The sequence below is a fragment of the Lissotriton helveticus genome, chromosome 5_1 (genome assembly GCF_964261635.1).
Source record: "Lissotriton helveticus chromosome 5_1, aLisHel1.1, whole genome shotgun sequence".
In the NCBI taxonomy this organism is placed as follows: Eukaryota; Metazoa; Chordata; class Amphibia; order Caudata; family Salamandridae; genus Lissotriton; species Lissotriton helveticus.
The window spans coordinates 1,656,370,059-1,656,386,466 of record NC_136065.1 but is presented as its reverse complement, the minus strand read 5'-3'; the positions used below and the strand labels follow the sequence as shown (position 1 = coordinate 1,656,386,466).

Below are 16,408 nucleotides of genomic sequence, written 5' to 3'. Positions count from 1 at the left end.
CCACATCAAACCTAGGGGGTCAGGGAGGATCTACTATGCCCCCTTATGGTCATTTGTCCCTTCGCTTTGGCCTCCTCTTGTCTCTCGATCCTATCGAGAGACAAGATGGCGGCCGCTACGGACTGTTTGGAATGTTTACAGACACTGGAGAGCCAATCAGCTTCGCTTCGCAAAGCTCCGTAACGCAAAAAGTACGCGAAACGGAGCGCTACCCGGGACGCTGTCACAGATATATATATTTTTTTGAACGTTAATTTCTCAAAATCCACTGGAGCACATATATTGAGACCTAGCAAAGGCACATTGGGCTACCAGTCCCTACAATTTTGCCAAGTTTCGTGCAAATCCATTCAGCCGTTCGGGCTAAAAGTGAGGCCAACCGCCCTATGGAAATTAACATGGGAAAAATGCGTTTTGGGACCCCCCTTTTTTCTCGGCCCCCCTTGACAAACCCCCCCTAAATTTTCAGGGGCTGCTCAAAAACAAAATGTTCCATTTTCCTGAAAATTTCAGCCAATTCCGTCCACAAACGCCAAAGTTATTAGACATAGAATTTTCAAAAATCCCATAGAGAAAAAATCCTAACTATATATACCTACTGGCGACCGCCAGTAGGTAATATACATATATATATATATATATATATATATATATATATATATATATATATATATATGTGTCGAAGTACCTGGTGTAGTCCTCTTGTGAAAAAGATACCAGAGTCGAGGCCCAATTTAATTATTCAGTGCTCAAGGTTTATTTGGCAAAAAATAAACAGCCCCTATGCGTTTCGAGGTAAGCCTACCTCTTGGTCACGGGTGGAGTACATATAAATTCGCCATTCTTTTAAAGTCAAAACAAAATGCATTACGTCATGCATCACGTGCTAGTAGACATTAAAGACACACTACCGTTTGGCAACAATGTTTCAGTATATCATGATTCATGGCTTTACCCAATATAACCACATCTTTAAATACAGAGCACATGGCAAGTATATCTCAAAATAAAATATTACTGCATGTGCAAGCATATATTTTCTATCGTATTCCATATCTTAACGATTTTAAGGATAAATGTCAAACAATACTTAATTGTATGTCGTTTACTTAACAGTCCAAAACACATCACGCCCCAGTGGGCTTATAACTCTGAAATAATGTTAAAAGTGGAGAGCCATGATTTCAATCCCGCCCAAGTGGGCATGAAGTCCAAAACCTGAAACAAGAAACAATGTATTTTTAAGCCTGTGTGTCCCAAAAAACGATTGAATATAAATTGACAAGTGCTCGTTAAAATCATGTTACTTTAAAAAACTTGAAAATTTCTGCAGAGATGCTACGACAGTCAACTCATATTTTTTAATATTGCACCACTTACTCATAAAGGTGGACTGCTAGTTCTTCCCCGAGATTGTGCCCAGTCGGTTGGATAGTGTTATATTTAATTATATATTTAGATTCCAGTTTTCGTAGATCGAGCCATCTATTCCCACCCCTTTCTTTGTTTTCCACACAATCCAATACCGTGAATGTTAACAGGTTGGGATTCTGATTGTGTTCTGCGGCAAAGTGCCTTGCTACAGGGTATTGGTGGTTCAGGTTTTTGATGGCTCTCAGATGTTCTAAAACTCTGAGTTTTGCTTGTTTTGTGGTGCAGCCAATGTAAAATTTGTCACAAGGACAATGTAATGCGTAGACAGCATAGTCAGTAGTACAGCTTAGATGCTTAGTAATTTTGTGTGCCTCCTGATGTTGAGAAATCTTTATTGATTTGCAATTTCTACTCGTTTTACAGGCTTTGCACCTTTTACAGGGAAAAAATCCTCGTATAGCATTTGCTTTGGAACATTCTTTAATTAATGTGGTACTTAAGGTGTCCCTGAGTGATTTTGCTTTCATATAAGTAAGTGAAGGTGCATCATGTATAACTCCACATAAATCTTAATCCAGTTTCAGGATATCCCAGAATTTCTGTAAACTACGTCTCACTTCCCAGGACTGACTGTCATAGTTTGTTATGAAACGAATTTTGTCGTCCCAGGGACGTTCTTTGGGGGTCAAGAGGTCTTCTCTAGCTCTCTGGTCTACCTTTCTTTCCGCCTGTTTGATAATTTCACTGGAATATCCCCTTTCCCGAAACCTTGCCCTTCATGAGTTGTTTTTCCTGTTCATAATGTTGATTTGTGCTACAATTTCGTTTTGCCCTGATCAACTCACCCAATGGTATACTCCTTATGAGTGTATTAGGGTGACAACTATCAGCTTGTAGGAGACTATTCCCAGCAGTTTTTTTGCGGAATAAGGAACTCGTTAAGACCCCATCCTCAACCAAAAGATTAACATCCAAAAATTCCAGCTGTGTCTGGCTCATTTGACTAGTGAATTTTAAGTTGAGACCATTATTGTTGATAATAGTCTCAAATTCATGAGCTTGTTCACATGTGCCATTCCATATACAGAAAATGTCATCTATATATCGTAGCCAGAGGACGGCGTGGGTACTGAAGTGGGAGATGTTACTCACCACTAGCTCCTCCCACCAGCCCATAAAAAGTCCAGCAAAGCTGAGGGCGAAGCAAGTACCCATCGCCGTCCCCCGTATCTGTTTGTACATCTTTTTATCAAATATGAAAAAGTTATTTTCAAGACATATCTGCATCATATCCAATATCATGTTAGTATGATCCCAATGGGAGATGGAACGTTCCTTGAGAAAGTGTCTGCAAGCATCTAAACCAAGATTTTGGGGTATGCTCGTATATAAACTTATTACATCAAAACTGATCATCCAATAATCAGTTTTCCATGTAAAGTTATTAATTTTTCTGAGAAAGTCAGATGTGTCCTTTATATACGATGGTAATGACTGGACTAACGGCTGTAAAAAATGATCAATGTACCTAGAAGTTTTTTCTAATAAGCTTCCAACCGAGGAGACGATCGGTCTCCCTGGTGGTGTTACAATATCCTTATGCAGCTTTGGTAATAGGTACAATGCTGGCACCATGGGGTATTTACATAACAGGTATTTATACTCCTCATCTTCAATGATACCCTTAGCTTTCCAGTCATAAAGTTTATCAAAAAACATTTGCTTCATATTGTTATACTCTTGTTTCGTAGTCATAACATAGTTTTCATGATCATTTAGTTGCCTGTACCCTTCTTCTAAATACATCTCAATAGGCCATAGAACAACATTTCCTCCTTTATCGCTGTTCCTGATAATTACATCAGTCCAGCTTTCCATATCTTTCAGTGCCAGAAATTGGTTCTTACTCAAATTCAGGTTAAGTTTTGGTCTCCTTTTGTCAATTTTACGCATTTCGTCTAACACACCTTGTTCAAAACTATCAATGTAAATATTGGCAATGTTAGGTACAAAAATCGATTTGGGTTTAAACCCACTTGCACTACACATGTCAACCCTTTCTGATTCCACCATATTAAGTAAAGGATCTGTATTTACATTTTCACAACCTGCTAATTCTTGGAAGGCTTGTAATGTTTCTGCATCATTAGGGGTCAACGTGCTGGGTTTATCAACAGTATTGTCCTTTTTCAACCTTACTTTACTTGCAAACCATTTTTTTAATTTAAGTTTGCGAGTGAACTTGAATAAGTCAATACGTGAGTTAGTAAAATTGAATCTTGCTGTGGGACAAAAAGAGAGACCACGTGATAATACTTGCATTTGATCAGCCGTTAACGTACGTTTAGATAGGTTTACCACAGTTTTCGTCGATATTTCTTCGCGACCTTGCCTCTTGTACGCATTCCCACCGGACTGGCCACTTCGTATGATCTTCCTCCTCTGTTGGCCTTGTTTCCTCCTCTGCCGCCTCTTCCACGATTCCTTGGGGGCGTGCCCATCTGTAATATTATGTAAACTAAATGCATTCCACTATTTAATACTATATATAAATATATACTTCTATAAGCACACATACACATATATGTGTGTGTTTGTGTTTAGATAAATATACAGCGTATATATTGTACCATAATAAAATATTTACTTTACATTTTATTATTTGTTAAATATTTTAAATATTACTACGAATATATACATATATAAGTATATACGTTTGTGTATATATAAATATATATATATATATATATGTATATATATATATATATACATATATATATATATATATATATACACACACACATATATAATATATATACAATAAAACTACAAAAAGATAAACAGTTCCATAACAGCAAATATTTTCATTAATTAGGCAATTCATATATTTACTTTTTTTTTTAAAAGCCCAAAAATATTTACAAAAATTACTAAAAGCATTCAAATTAATTTAAAAATAAAAACGAATATTATAAAATATAGAAAATACAAGTTTTGCTATAATATCTATATATTCAATATTATGAAAACTATTAGAATCCAAGAATATTAAATATAATCAATCAATCAATGAGGGTCGGTGAAGCGCAACTACTTATCCGCTAGGGTCTCAAGGTGCTGGGGGGTGAGGGGACGGCTCCGTACAGTGCTGGGGTCCTCCGAAGATCCAGGTCTTTAAGTCCTCCCTGAACAGGGGCAATGTGGGAGACAGCCGAAGGTGGATGGGTAGGGTGTTCCAAGCTTTGGCTGCGAGGTAGGAGAAGGACTTTCATCCTGTTCCAGTCTTGTTGATATGAGGGACGGTAGCCAGAGAGAGCTGGACTGATAGGAGGTGTCTTTTGGGTGCGTGGAAGGAGAGGCGACTGTTCAGGTATGCGGGTCCAGTGTTATGAAGGGCCTTATATGCGTGGGTGAGGAGTTTGAAGGTTATTCTTCTTTCGAAGCCAATGGAGATAACGCAGTTGTTGGGTGACTGCGACGGGGGATGTTGAGGATCAGTCTAGCTGCGGCGTTCTGTACAGTCTGGAGTTTGCGGAGAAGTTTTGGATTGATTCCGCCATAGAGAGCGTTGCCGTAGTCCAGTGTGCTGCTGATGAGTGCGTGCATGACGATTTTTCTGGATTCAGTTGGGATCCAGTGGAAATTCTTTCAAAGCATGGGGAGGGTGTTGAAGCAGGTTGAGGATATGGCGGTAAACAGACATAATATCGATGCAAAAATATCGACTGGACATAATATCAAGGTAAAAATATAGACTAGACAAAATATCGACCAGACATAATATAGATTGCAAAAATATCGATTACTATCGATATTAATAGCCAAAGTATCGAATCAAAAATATAGACTAGACATAATATCGACTAGATAGAATATAGACAACAAAAATATCGAAAATAAGGTACGTTTTTAATAATTTGTAATAATTGTGTAATATAAATCTGTAGCGGGTTGTGGGTTTATAGGGGAATAGGGTGGGAAGTAATTTAAATACAATTAATTAAATCTGTAATATAATAGTAATTGTTAATTAATTATTAATTATGAATTAATTAAAATATAATTGGTAATTAATAATAATTGATTAATTGATAAATAATTAATTTTTTGTAAAATATTTTCTGTAGCGGGTTGTGGGTTTATAGGGGAATAGGGTGGGAAGTAATTTAAATGTAATTAATTAAATATGTAAAATAATTATAATTGTTAAATAATTATTAATTGGTAAATAATTAAAATTGAATTGGTAAATAATTATAATTGAATAATTGATAAATCATTATTTTCTACTAAATTATTTTCTGTAGCGGGTTGTGGATTTCTAGGGGAATAGGGTGGGAAGTAATTTAATTTTAATTAATTAATTATGTAAATTAATAATAATTTTTAATTAATTATTAATTGGTAATTAATTATTATATAATTGGTAATTAATTATAAATATTTAATTTATTAATAATTAATAGTTAGTAAATTAATTTCTGTAGTGGGTTGTGAGTTTATAGGGGGATAGGGTGGTAAGTAATTTATTAATAATTAATTAATTATGTTAATTAATTAAAATTGTTAATTAATTAATACTTGTCCATTAAATAAAATGTAATTGGTAAATAAAAAATATTGGTATTGGAAATTAAATTTAATTGGTAAGAATATTTCTATTAATTATATTTATTTATGATTTTTTTCCTATTTTACTGTTGCACTTACTAGAGTGGGAATAGTAATTTTTACCCCTATGCTATCCATCGTTTTTCTACTGTTGCAACCACTGGAGTGGGAATAGTAATTTTAACCCCTACGCTATTCTTCGCTTTCCCTACTGTTGCACCCACTGGAGTGGGGATAGTAATCTTTACCCCTACGCTATCCAGCGCTTTCCCTACAGTTGCACCCACTGGAGTGGGAATAGTAATGTTTACCCCTACGCTATCCAGCGCTTTCCCTACTGTTGCACCCACTGGAGTTGGAATAGTAATTTTAACCCCTACGCTATCCAGCGCTTTCCCTACTGTTGCACCCACTGGAGTGAGAATAGTAATGTTTACCCCTACGCTATCCAGCGCTTTCCCTACTGTTGCACCCACTGGAGTGGGAATAGTAATTCTAACCCCTACGCTATCCAGCGCTTTCCCTACTGTTGCACCCACTGGAGTGGGAATAGTAATTTTAACCCCTACGCTATCCAGCGCTTATCCTACTGTTGCACCCACTGGAGTGGGAATAGTAATTTTAACCCCTACGCTATCCAGCGCTTTCCCTACTGTTGCACCCACTGGAGTGGGAATAGTAATTTTAACCCCTACGCTATCCAACGCTTTCCCTACTGTTGCACCCACTGGAGTGGGAATAGTAATTTTAACCCCTACGCTATCCAGCGCTTTCCCTACAGTTGCACCCACTGGAGTGGGATTAGTAATTTTAACCCCTACGCTATCCAGCACTTTCCCTACTGTTGCACCCACTGGAGTGGGAATAGTAATCTTTACCCCTACGCTATCCAGCGTTATCCCTACTGTTGCACCCACTGGAGTGGGAATAGTAATTTTTACACCTACGCTATCCAACGCTTTCTCTACTGTTGCTCCAACTGGAGTGGGGATAGTAATTTTAACCCCTACGCTATCCAGTGCTTTCCCTACTGTTGCACCCACTGGAGTGGGAATAGTAATTTTTACCCCTACGCTATCCAGCGCTTTCTCTACTGTTGCACCCACTGGAGTGGGGATAGTAATTTTAAACCGTACGCTATCCAGCGTTTTCCCTACTGTTGCATCCACTGGAGTGGGAATAGTAATTTTAACCCCTACGCTATCCAGCGCTTTCCCTACTGTTGCACCCACTGGAGTGGGAATAGTAATCTTTACCCCTAAACTATCCAGCGCTTTCCCTACTGTTGCACCCACTGGAGTGGGACTAGTAATTTTAACCCCTACGCTACCCAGCGCTTTCCCTACTGTTGCACCCACTGGAGTGGGAATAGTAATTTTAACCCCTACGCTATCCAGCGCTTTCCCTACTGTTGCACCCACTGGAGTGGGAATAGTAATTTTAACACCTACGCTATCCAACGCTTTCCCTACTGTTGCACCCACTGGAGTGGGAATAGTAATAAAAACCTCTACGCTATCCAGCGCTTTCCCTACTGTTGCACACACTGGAGTGGGAATAGTAATTTTAACCCCTATGCTATCCAGCGCTTTCCCTACTGTTGCACCCACTGGTGTGGGTTAGTAATTTTAACCCCTATGCTATCCAACGCTTTCCCTACTGTTGCACCCACTGGAGTGGGAATAGTAATTTTTACCCCTACGCTATCCAACGCTTTCCCTACTGTTGCTCACACTGGAGTGGGAATAGTAATTCTTACCCCTACGCTATCCAACGCTTTCCCTACTGTTGCACTCATTGGAGTTGGAATAGTAATTTTTACCCCTACGCTATCCAACGCTTTCCCTACTGTTGCACCCACTGGAGTGGGAATAGTAATTTTAACCCCTACGCTATCCAGCGCTTTCCCTACTGTTGCACCCACTGGAGTGGGAATAGTAAATTTTACCCCTACACTATCCAACGCTTTTGCTACTGTTGAACTCAGTAGAGTTGTAACAATACATTTTAACCATTTTGATATGCTGCGGTAAAAATATTATATATGTTTATTTAATAATATGTTTATATATATATATATGTATTATTTTTGTGATATATTTTTATTCATTTATATAATTATGTATTAATATTACATGTATTTAATAATTTTTACTAAGTTTATATTAAATATATTTATTATTATATTAGTTTTAACTTAATTTAAAGACATTTAAAAAAATCGATATTTTGACAGTCTATATTTTTGTAACTCGATATTTTGGAGTCGATATTTTAGTACTTACCTGTTTGAAGATAGGCAGTCGATATTTTGTCCCTCGATATTTTATCCTCGATATTTTTGTATCTCGATATTTTTGTGGTCGATATAATGTCAGTGATCCGCAGATGGCGTTGATCTGGCTGTACTCTGTGAGCAATTAGTCTAGTACGATGCAGAGGTTTTGTACATGGTTCGTTGGGTTAGGGGCATTTCCAAGGACGGAGGGCCACCAGGAGTCATTCCATACAAAGGGGGTGTTGCCAAGGATGAGGACTTATGTCCTTTCTGGGTCGATATTGATGCAGCTGTTCTTCATGAATGAAGGAATGAATGAAATGATTTGATAAAGCGCGTATTATTCGAGGGTGTCTTAGCGCTGAACAGATTCAGGCCGGAAAAGAGGGAGTCATAGGTTGGGGGGAGAAAGAAAACCAGGTGACCTCATTGATTTAATGTGAAAACAGCCAGGTCTTCAGCTGCATCCAACACACCTGCAGCACCGGCTGTACGCGGAGAGCCAGGGGGAGACAGTTCCATAGTTTTCCCCCCTGATAGGCTAGCATTCTGCCACCCCAGTTGGCTCGTTTGTTTCTTGGGACCGTAACCATAAATACAGAGCTAGATCTAAGGCTCCTGCTGGGCACGTACCAGGAGAACCGTTCTCGAAAATATGATGGACCTGTCTTATAAAGCGCCTTGTGCATAAGGCACAGTGCCTTGAAAGGCACCCTTTTCTCCACAGGCAGCCAGTGCAGATCATGCAGTAAATGGGAAACAGGTTTGAATTTAGGAATTTTCAGAAGTGTCTGTGCTACAGCATTCTGAAGAGACTGCACTTTCTTTTAGCAGATATTTGGAAGCCCCTAGATAAAGGGAGTTACTATAGTCCATTTTGGATGTGATGAGGGCCATCATCACCTTTTTGTGCAGGTTGAAGGGAATGTATGGAAGGCTTTTTGGAGTACACGCAGCATGAAAAAACCTCACAACATTACTGCATCAATTTGAGCAGAAAAACACAGTTTCTTGTCAAATAAGACTCCCATGTTTTTTGCCTTCTGCACTGGCTTTGGAAGGTTGCCCAACTCTGCCGGCCACCAGGAGGCGACGGCTTTCATCCCTTCTTGGAATTTGTGTTTGGTGATGTTGGGTTCGTTGGTGAGGGAGAGGATCAGCTGGGTGTCGTCAGTGTAAGAGATGATGTTGAGCCTGTGGTTCCTGACAATGGTTGCAAGGGAAGCCATCTAGATATTGAAGAGGGTGGGGCTGAGGGAGGAGCCCTGGGGCACTCCACAGTTGGTCGCTGACGGTTCCGAGAGGTAGGGAGGGAGTCTGTCCCGTTGAGTTCTGCCAGTGAGGAAGGAACATATCCAGTCTAGGGCCTTGCTGCGGATACCGGGGTCATGGAGTCTGGTGGCTAGGGTGCGATGGGAGACGGTGTCGAATACAGCTGAGACATCCAGAAGGATGAGGGCTGCCATTTTTTCATGGTTGAGGAGGGAGAAGATTTTGTCAATGGCAGTGAGTAAGGCGGTCTCGGTGCTATGGTAGCTTCAGAATCTGGATTGGGAGATGTCCAGGATGTTGTTAGCTTCGGTGAAATTTGCTAGCTTGGTGTTGACGGCCTTTTCGATTACCTTGGCTGTGAAGGGAAGCAAGGAGATGGGTCTGAAGTTCTTGAGGTCCGTCAGGTCAGCAGATGGTTTCTTCAGGAGAGGGTAGACTTCAGCGTGTGTCCAGCTGTTGGGGAAGGTGGCGGTCTCGAAGGAGCAGTTGACAGTCCAACGTAGTTCGAGTGCGATGGCAGAGGCGGCTATGTGAAAGATGTGGTGTGGGCAGGGGTCTGATGGGGCTCCGTGGTGTATGCTTTTCATGTTCTTTGAGGTGTTGTGAGCGGGATCCATTTGAGCAGTGTCTGTTGGATGACGTGTCATGACGGGGGTGCTGGAGCGGTGAGGTGGTCCTGGTTGATGATGTTGTCATAGATCATCTTAATTTTGTGGTGGAAGAAGGTGCTGAGTCTGATGCAGAGATCTTGGGAGAGGGGAGCATTGTTTCTCTGCAGAATTTGGTGAATTCCTTGATAATGGAGAAGAGCTCTTTGGTGTTGTGTGCGTTGGTGAGGATTCTGTCTTGAACAGAATTCTTCCTTGTAGATATGATGAGTTGTTGGTGTGCGGTGGTGACTGCTTTGTAGGCGTGCATGTTTCTGGGTTTTGTTGTTCCTCCATGTCTTTTCAAGTCATCTGCAGGAACGTCTGGATTCTTGGAGTGCCGGGGTGAACCAGCTTGCTTTCTTGATTTGTCTTCCAGTGGCTTTCTTGAGGAGGGCGAGTGTGTCAGTGCAGTTTGCGATCCAGTGGTGGAGGTTCTGTGCTCCAATGTTTGCATCTGATGTGGTCGGTAGTAGGGTGCTGATAAGGGCAGAGATGAGCTGCTCTTCGGTGACTTTGTTCCAGCTTCTGCGGGGGAGGCTGTGAGCGTGCATGTGTATGGTGAGTTCTGGAAGGGGAAGTGGATGCAGTGGTGATCTGTCCAGAGGAGTTCCGTGGTGTGGCTCTAGGAGACACTGTTTCCTCCAATGAAGATGGGGTCAAGTGTGTGCCCCGCTGTGTGCATGGGGGCAGTGACTAGTTTATTCAGTCCTAAGTTGGTGAGGCTCTTTAGGAGGGAGGCGTTGTTTGTATTGTCATAGTTATCCAGGTTGAAGTTTAGTTAGCGCCGGTAAAGGGAGCGCAGAGGCCAGACAGCCTGTAGATGAGGGTCCCACGAAGGGTTATTTTGGGGTTTGTCTGGATCTGGAAGTGGAGGTGCTCCATGAGGTTTGTTGTGTCATCCAGAAGGGTGAGCATGCGGAGGGTGCTATTGTGATTTATGATGATGCCTCCTCCTGAACGGATGGGCCGGTCCTTATGCAAGATCTTGTATCCATCGAGAATGGTGGTGGCGATGTGACGTGCAGAGTTGGTAATTGGTCCAGGTTTTCGTGAGGAAGGTGACTTCAGGCGAGTAGGTGTTGAAGAGGTCCCAGACTTCTATTGCATGATTGTGTAGGGAACATATGTTGATGAGGATGCAGTTGAGTGGTTTGTGAGTGGTAAAGTCTGGTAAGCTGGGAGATGCTGCTGGGGTACGGAGGTGGGTGAAGGTGTGGCGGCAGTGTAGACGGGAGAGAGGGCCATGGGTGTAAGTCGGCGTTGAGAGCTTGCAGCTGTTGTTGTGTCTGGGGTTGAGATTGTGGAGGGTGCTGGAGTTGTAGCGGAGGCGGGTCAGAGGACCAGGGTTCCTGGCACTGGTCGTGGTCAGGTGCAGATGGGCTTGCTTTTGCTGCACCTTTGGTGCATCAGCAGCACGGCCGCGTGTTGACCACCACTAAGTAGGGATCAGGGAGGGCGGGTCAGCTGGGAGGCAGGAGCTTTTGTGTTGGCTTGTCTTGAAAGTTCATATTTCAGGCCCTTATACTAATACACTGCCAGCTTCATCGCTGAACATCTCATGTCATATTTCCAGATCCACCATCGAAGCCTTCGGTCTTCCCGCTGGTGCTGTGCTGCAGTGATCCGACAGAAGTCACAGTGGCTATTGGTTGCTTGATGACAGGGTTCTTACCTCAGCCAGTTGAAGTGGCTTGGAGTTCAGGAGGTGCTATGACCACTGGAGTCAAGATGTTTCCTGCCACGATGTAGCAGTCTCCCTCCAACTACCGCATGGTGAGCCAACTCAGGGTGCCAGCCTCTGACTGGGAGAAGAAAACCTATTCCTGCACCGTGAAACACAAGCTTCTGACCACTGATGTTAGCAGGACAGTGTCCAGCAGGTATGGTTTACAAGTGGATCTTTAGACTGCTTGTCAACTTTTACACAAAATCCATGTGATGTGCTCTAGTACTTCTGGGCTTGCTCAGTATATCACAGAGGTAAATGGTTTTCATTAGGAAATACATCTGTCCTTCCTTATAGTATACTCACAGGCCATGCTCCACCTTTAAGCAGGGGACAGATTCTTGCATGTGAAAAAAGACTTGCATCCAAATGCTCTGCACCACATCACTGAACCGGCACCTAGGTTTTCCATAGAATGATCTTTAAGAAGGGTGATAGGGTCAGCCCACATTGCTACCACCCGATAACCCTCATTGATGTTACAGTGAAAGTGTTGAGGCAGGGTTTACTGAACAGGCTGTCTGTATGGGCGGATTCCAACAAAATAATATCGGAGGTACAATAGGAGTTCTGGGCTGGTAAATCCACAACTGATCAGTGCCTCAACCTTTATACCGTAATTACAAAATATACAAAAGCGAAACAGGAGGTGATGTTTTAATTATATGTTTTAGCCTGAACCTATTTAATCATTTACTGGCTTCACCTACAGGTTTTGCCTTACTCATAGAAGACAGAGGGCCCTGTGGCTGCGACAATAGGTCTCCACAGGACACCCTTCATTTTGTCTTCATCTGTAAATATTACTCATACCCCAGACGACTGTTCCTCAAAGGGCTTTTAAAAGATCTGTGATTTAGGCAGGCTAGTGTTGCCTTATTGTTTTTACAGCTTTTTCCTGATGCTCATACACTTTTTTGTGTTTCAAATTTTTAAAGATCTGCTCGATCTCGACATCTTTTCATTTACAGCAAGGAACCAGACAGGGTTGCCCCATTTCGCCCTCGCTATTTTTACTCGCAATTGAACCATTCTTATACTACATTAGAAAAAATGATCACATCTCAGGAATCCACTTTAATGACTATACGGTCAAGATCACAGCTTACGCTGATGACGTTTTAGTGGTCTCCGAAGAAGCTGATAAGGCCATTCCTGCTCTCATGTCCTCAATTGAAAACTTCTCCAGTGTGTTCGGTTATAAGTTAAACAAGGATAAAACTGAAGTAAAACTTCTGAATAATTGGGGTAACAAAGAGATTATGGGGGACTCCGACCTCACATGGCAACCAAAATGTTTTAAGTATCTGGGCCTTGACTTAGACAAAGATTTGATTTCTAACCTTCATACCAATGAGAACCTGATTACCGAAGAGATCTCCGCACTATTAGATGGGTGGTCCCCTAAATATCTTTCATGGTGGGGCAGAGCTGAAACGCTGTAAATGATGGTGACTCCTTTGGTGAATTATCTAGCTAGTATGCTACCGATGTCTTTCTCCACTGATTTTTTAAACAAGATTGACAAGCTCTTCAATACATTCCTCTCACAGGGGAAGAAACCCAGAATATCACTGACTAAGCTACAGCTATCTAAAGAGAAAGGCGGTCTGGGTCTTCCTAACTTCAGGAATTATCAAACAGCATTCCTAAGCAAGCAGGGAGCCAACTGGTTGCCCGTAGACCCGGACTATACACCAGTTTGGCTAGAAATAGAGAAGTCACTCATCGACAAAATGCTCTTATCTGCCCTCCTCACCATGGACCTGTCCCATCTCCCTCACTCTCGATATGTTCTCCTGAACACCAGACGAGCCCTCTTGAGATTAGACCTCCTACATAAACCAAGAGTGAATAAATCTAATATAGCCTCTTTATGGCGAAATCCCTCTCTTAGGATTGAAGGTAACCTGCTCAACTGGGAGCTCTGGTCTCGAAAGGGTATAAACTTGGTAAAAGACCTTTATGAAGGCCCTTGCCCGTTACCCTTCTCAACCCTTCAGAGCCAACACAATTTAACCCCCATGGATTTTTACGACTTTCTCAAGTTGAAAGCTCTCCTTTCAGCACGCACCATCACACCCTGTGACCCAGCACTCATCTCCCAAATATCACGAATCTTAAAAGCCGGCCATACTGTTTCCAGAATATTCAAACTTCCTTTACCTAATCCCGGGAAATCTCAGAAACGTAATGAAGCCAAATGGGAATCAAAACCCAACTCCACCAATATTTTGTTTGAATGGGATAACATTTATAGCACGGCATTCTCAAATAAGATATCCCCTATACTGTCTCAGAATAAGTATATGACTCTCAATAGATCATACTGGACTCCTGAGAAACTTTTTAAATTGCACTTAAAAGACAATCCAACGTGCTGGAACTGCAACTCCGCTGTTTGAAACCTAGCACATATGCTCTTCACCTGTCCTTCCTTACAGATTTATTGGGATAAAATGTATAACTGTATAGAGCATATTTTCAACATCAACCCCCCCTAGAGAATTTTCATATATTTTATTAGGTGTCCTTGATCCAACACTGGTTAATGATAATGACCGACAACTGATGGACCTCCTACTCACTTTAGCTTGTAAAGTCATATTATGCAAATGGAAGAATGCTAATAATGTTTCCTTTAGAATGTGGCAAGAGTGGCTGTCCTTCTTGAGGGGAGCAGACAATCTGGCCCTCCATACCGCCCCTTGGTGTAAGACCAATAAGAAACTCTGGAAGTCCCTTGATGCCTCTTCATTCTCATTTGACCCTCCGTGAATCCATCCTATTATGGTGATATATGCAACTTCATTGTGATTTCACTGTATTGTATGTAACCACACTGCTTCTTTATATGGTCACTTGCACTTGAAATATTCGTCCACTGCTGTTTTCTTTTCGTGTGGCTCTCATGTAGACACTGGATGTAATCTTGTTTGTTTTATTTTAGTCGGACCCATTTCATTGTCATTTTATTTCCGTTTCTTTCGTTTCAACTTTATTTCTGTTATCCTTTGTATGTATTTTCTTTATATTTGTATCTTTTTTGAATAAAAATGATTTGAATAAAAAAATTAATGGATTGCTGGTAGTTTAGCGAACTTAAGAAATTAGACATGATAAAAAGATAGACTGGACTTTTGGTTCGCTAAATCTGTACATTGGGTTTTGGTGTAGATAACACATCAATATGTTGTATGTATCTTTTTAAACTGTCTCTTTTGAGGTCATATTTATTTTTATGCTGAATAAAACATGATTATTATTACTATTACCATAGAATATGCACTGAGGTCACACATGCCTCACCAGCCAGTGTGCCATCTACACTTGGGAAACAGTGACTCGCTTGAACACTCACTGTCCGCCTAGCTACCCTGGGCAACACTGTGATCTCAAAAATCATTTTCAGCCCGTAGTGAAACAATAGCTGAATGTAAAGAAGGTGTATGGACAGTGATGTACACCTTGTGCACCAGCAGGACTAGCTCTACCAGTGTTCAAACACAATCTCCAACAGTTAATTCTAAATTATCCCCTTCAGAGGGCCCCAAGAGCTAATGTTTGGACTTGTCCTTCAGCTCTCTACTTAACTGCTCCATCCTAGTGAAGATTAGAAGCACTACCTGGGTACCTCAATGTCACCAGAAAAATAAAATGCACTTGACATATCAACACCATACTCTCAAGCTAACAACAAAGACCAAAAGGACCTGTGGATCGTAGTGTTTCAGTATGAAACACCACGAAATAGAAAGACAACAATTTCACACCAATGAATACATATAACACAATGTAACACAAGAGAAACAGGACTGAACCTCAAAGGTGAGCCTCCATTTTACCAACATAACAGAAAACACTACAGACAATAAGGGTCCGATTATGAGTCTGGCGGTCTATAGACTGCCAGGTTCATGGGGCGTGGGTGGTGGCGGTCTCCTGACCGCCCTATTACGATTAGGGTGGTCTGACATCCATTGCCCCACCGCAGGCGCCAGGGAACCATGTTGTTGCAGTAGTCAGGAGGCCGCAATTTGCTCAGCGGGACCTATCAATCAAACAAGCATTGTCAAACCCAATAGGTCCCGCCTTCGAAATCGCTCTTTATAGCTTTACCAATCCTTGTTTGCATTGGCCTGATCAAATCCTAAATAGCCACCAGTGCAAGACAAATCTTTTTGCTCACATGTTGCAACCAGATTTTACCTGGAGGAAATCATGCACGAATTATAAAGGCAAATATTTTCATTCCTGACACCTTCAAGAGGACTGTATAGGCAATGCATAGGACCAATGGTAACAATGGGTGGACTACAGAAGAAATGGCAAAAGTGCAGGCATTTAACATTTAGCATTCAAACTGAGAAAGAGATTACTACACGATGCCTCGAACATTGTAAAGTAATCTGATAGTCGCAAGGGTCATATTCGTGCTATATAAAACTTCATAAATAAATATTAACAGAAAGGTATGAAGCACTTAGTGAGGTTGAA

The 16,408-nt window shown here is 41.3% G+C and overlaps 2 gene segments (V, D, J or C); both read right to left on the bottom strand.

The window, feature by feature from the left end:
• Positions 1 to 9,729, bottom strand: part of LOC144756503 (Ig gamma chain C region-like) — an 88,094-nt gene extending 78,365 nt beyond the window's left edge. Inside the window, 2 exon segments of the C gene segment in view lie at positions 3,717 to 3,875; positions 9,645 to 9,729. Of these exon segments, the coding sequence occupies positions 3,717 to 3,875; positions 9,645 to 9,729 (244 nt within the window).
• LOC144755687 (immunoglobulin alpha-2 heavy chain-like) overlaps positions 1 to 16,408 on the bottom strand; it is a 1,801,746-nt gene that overhangs the window by 376,697 nt on the left and 1,408,641 nt on the right.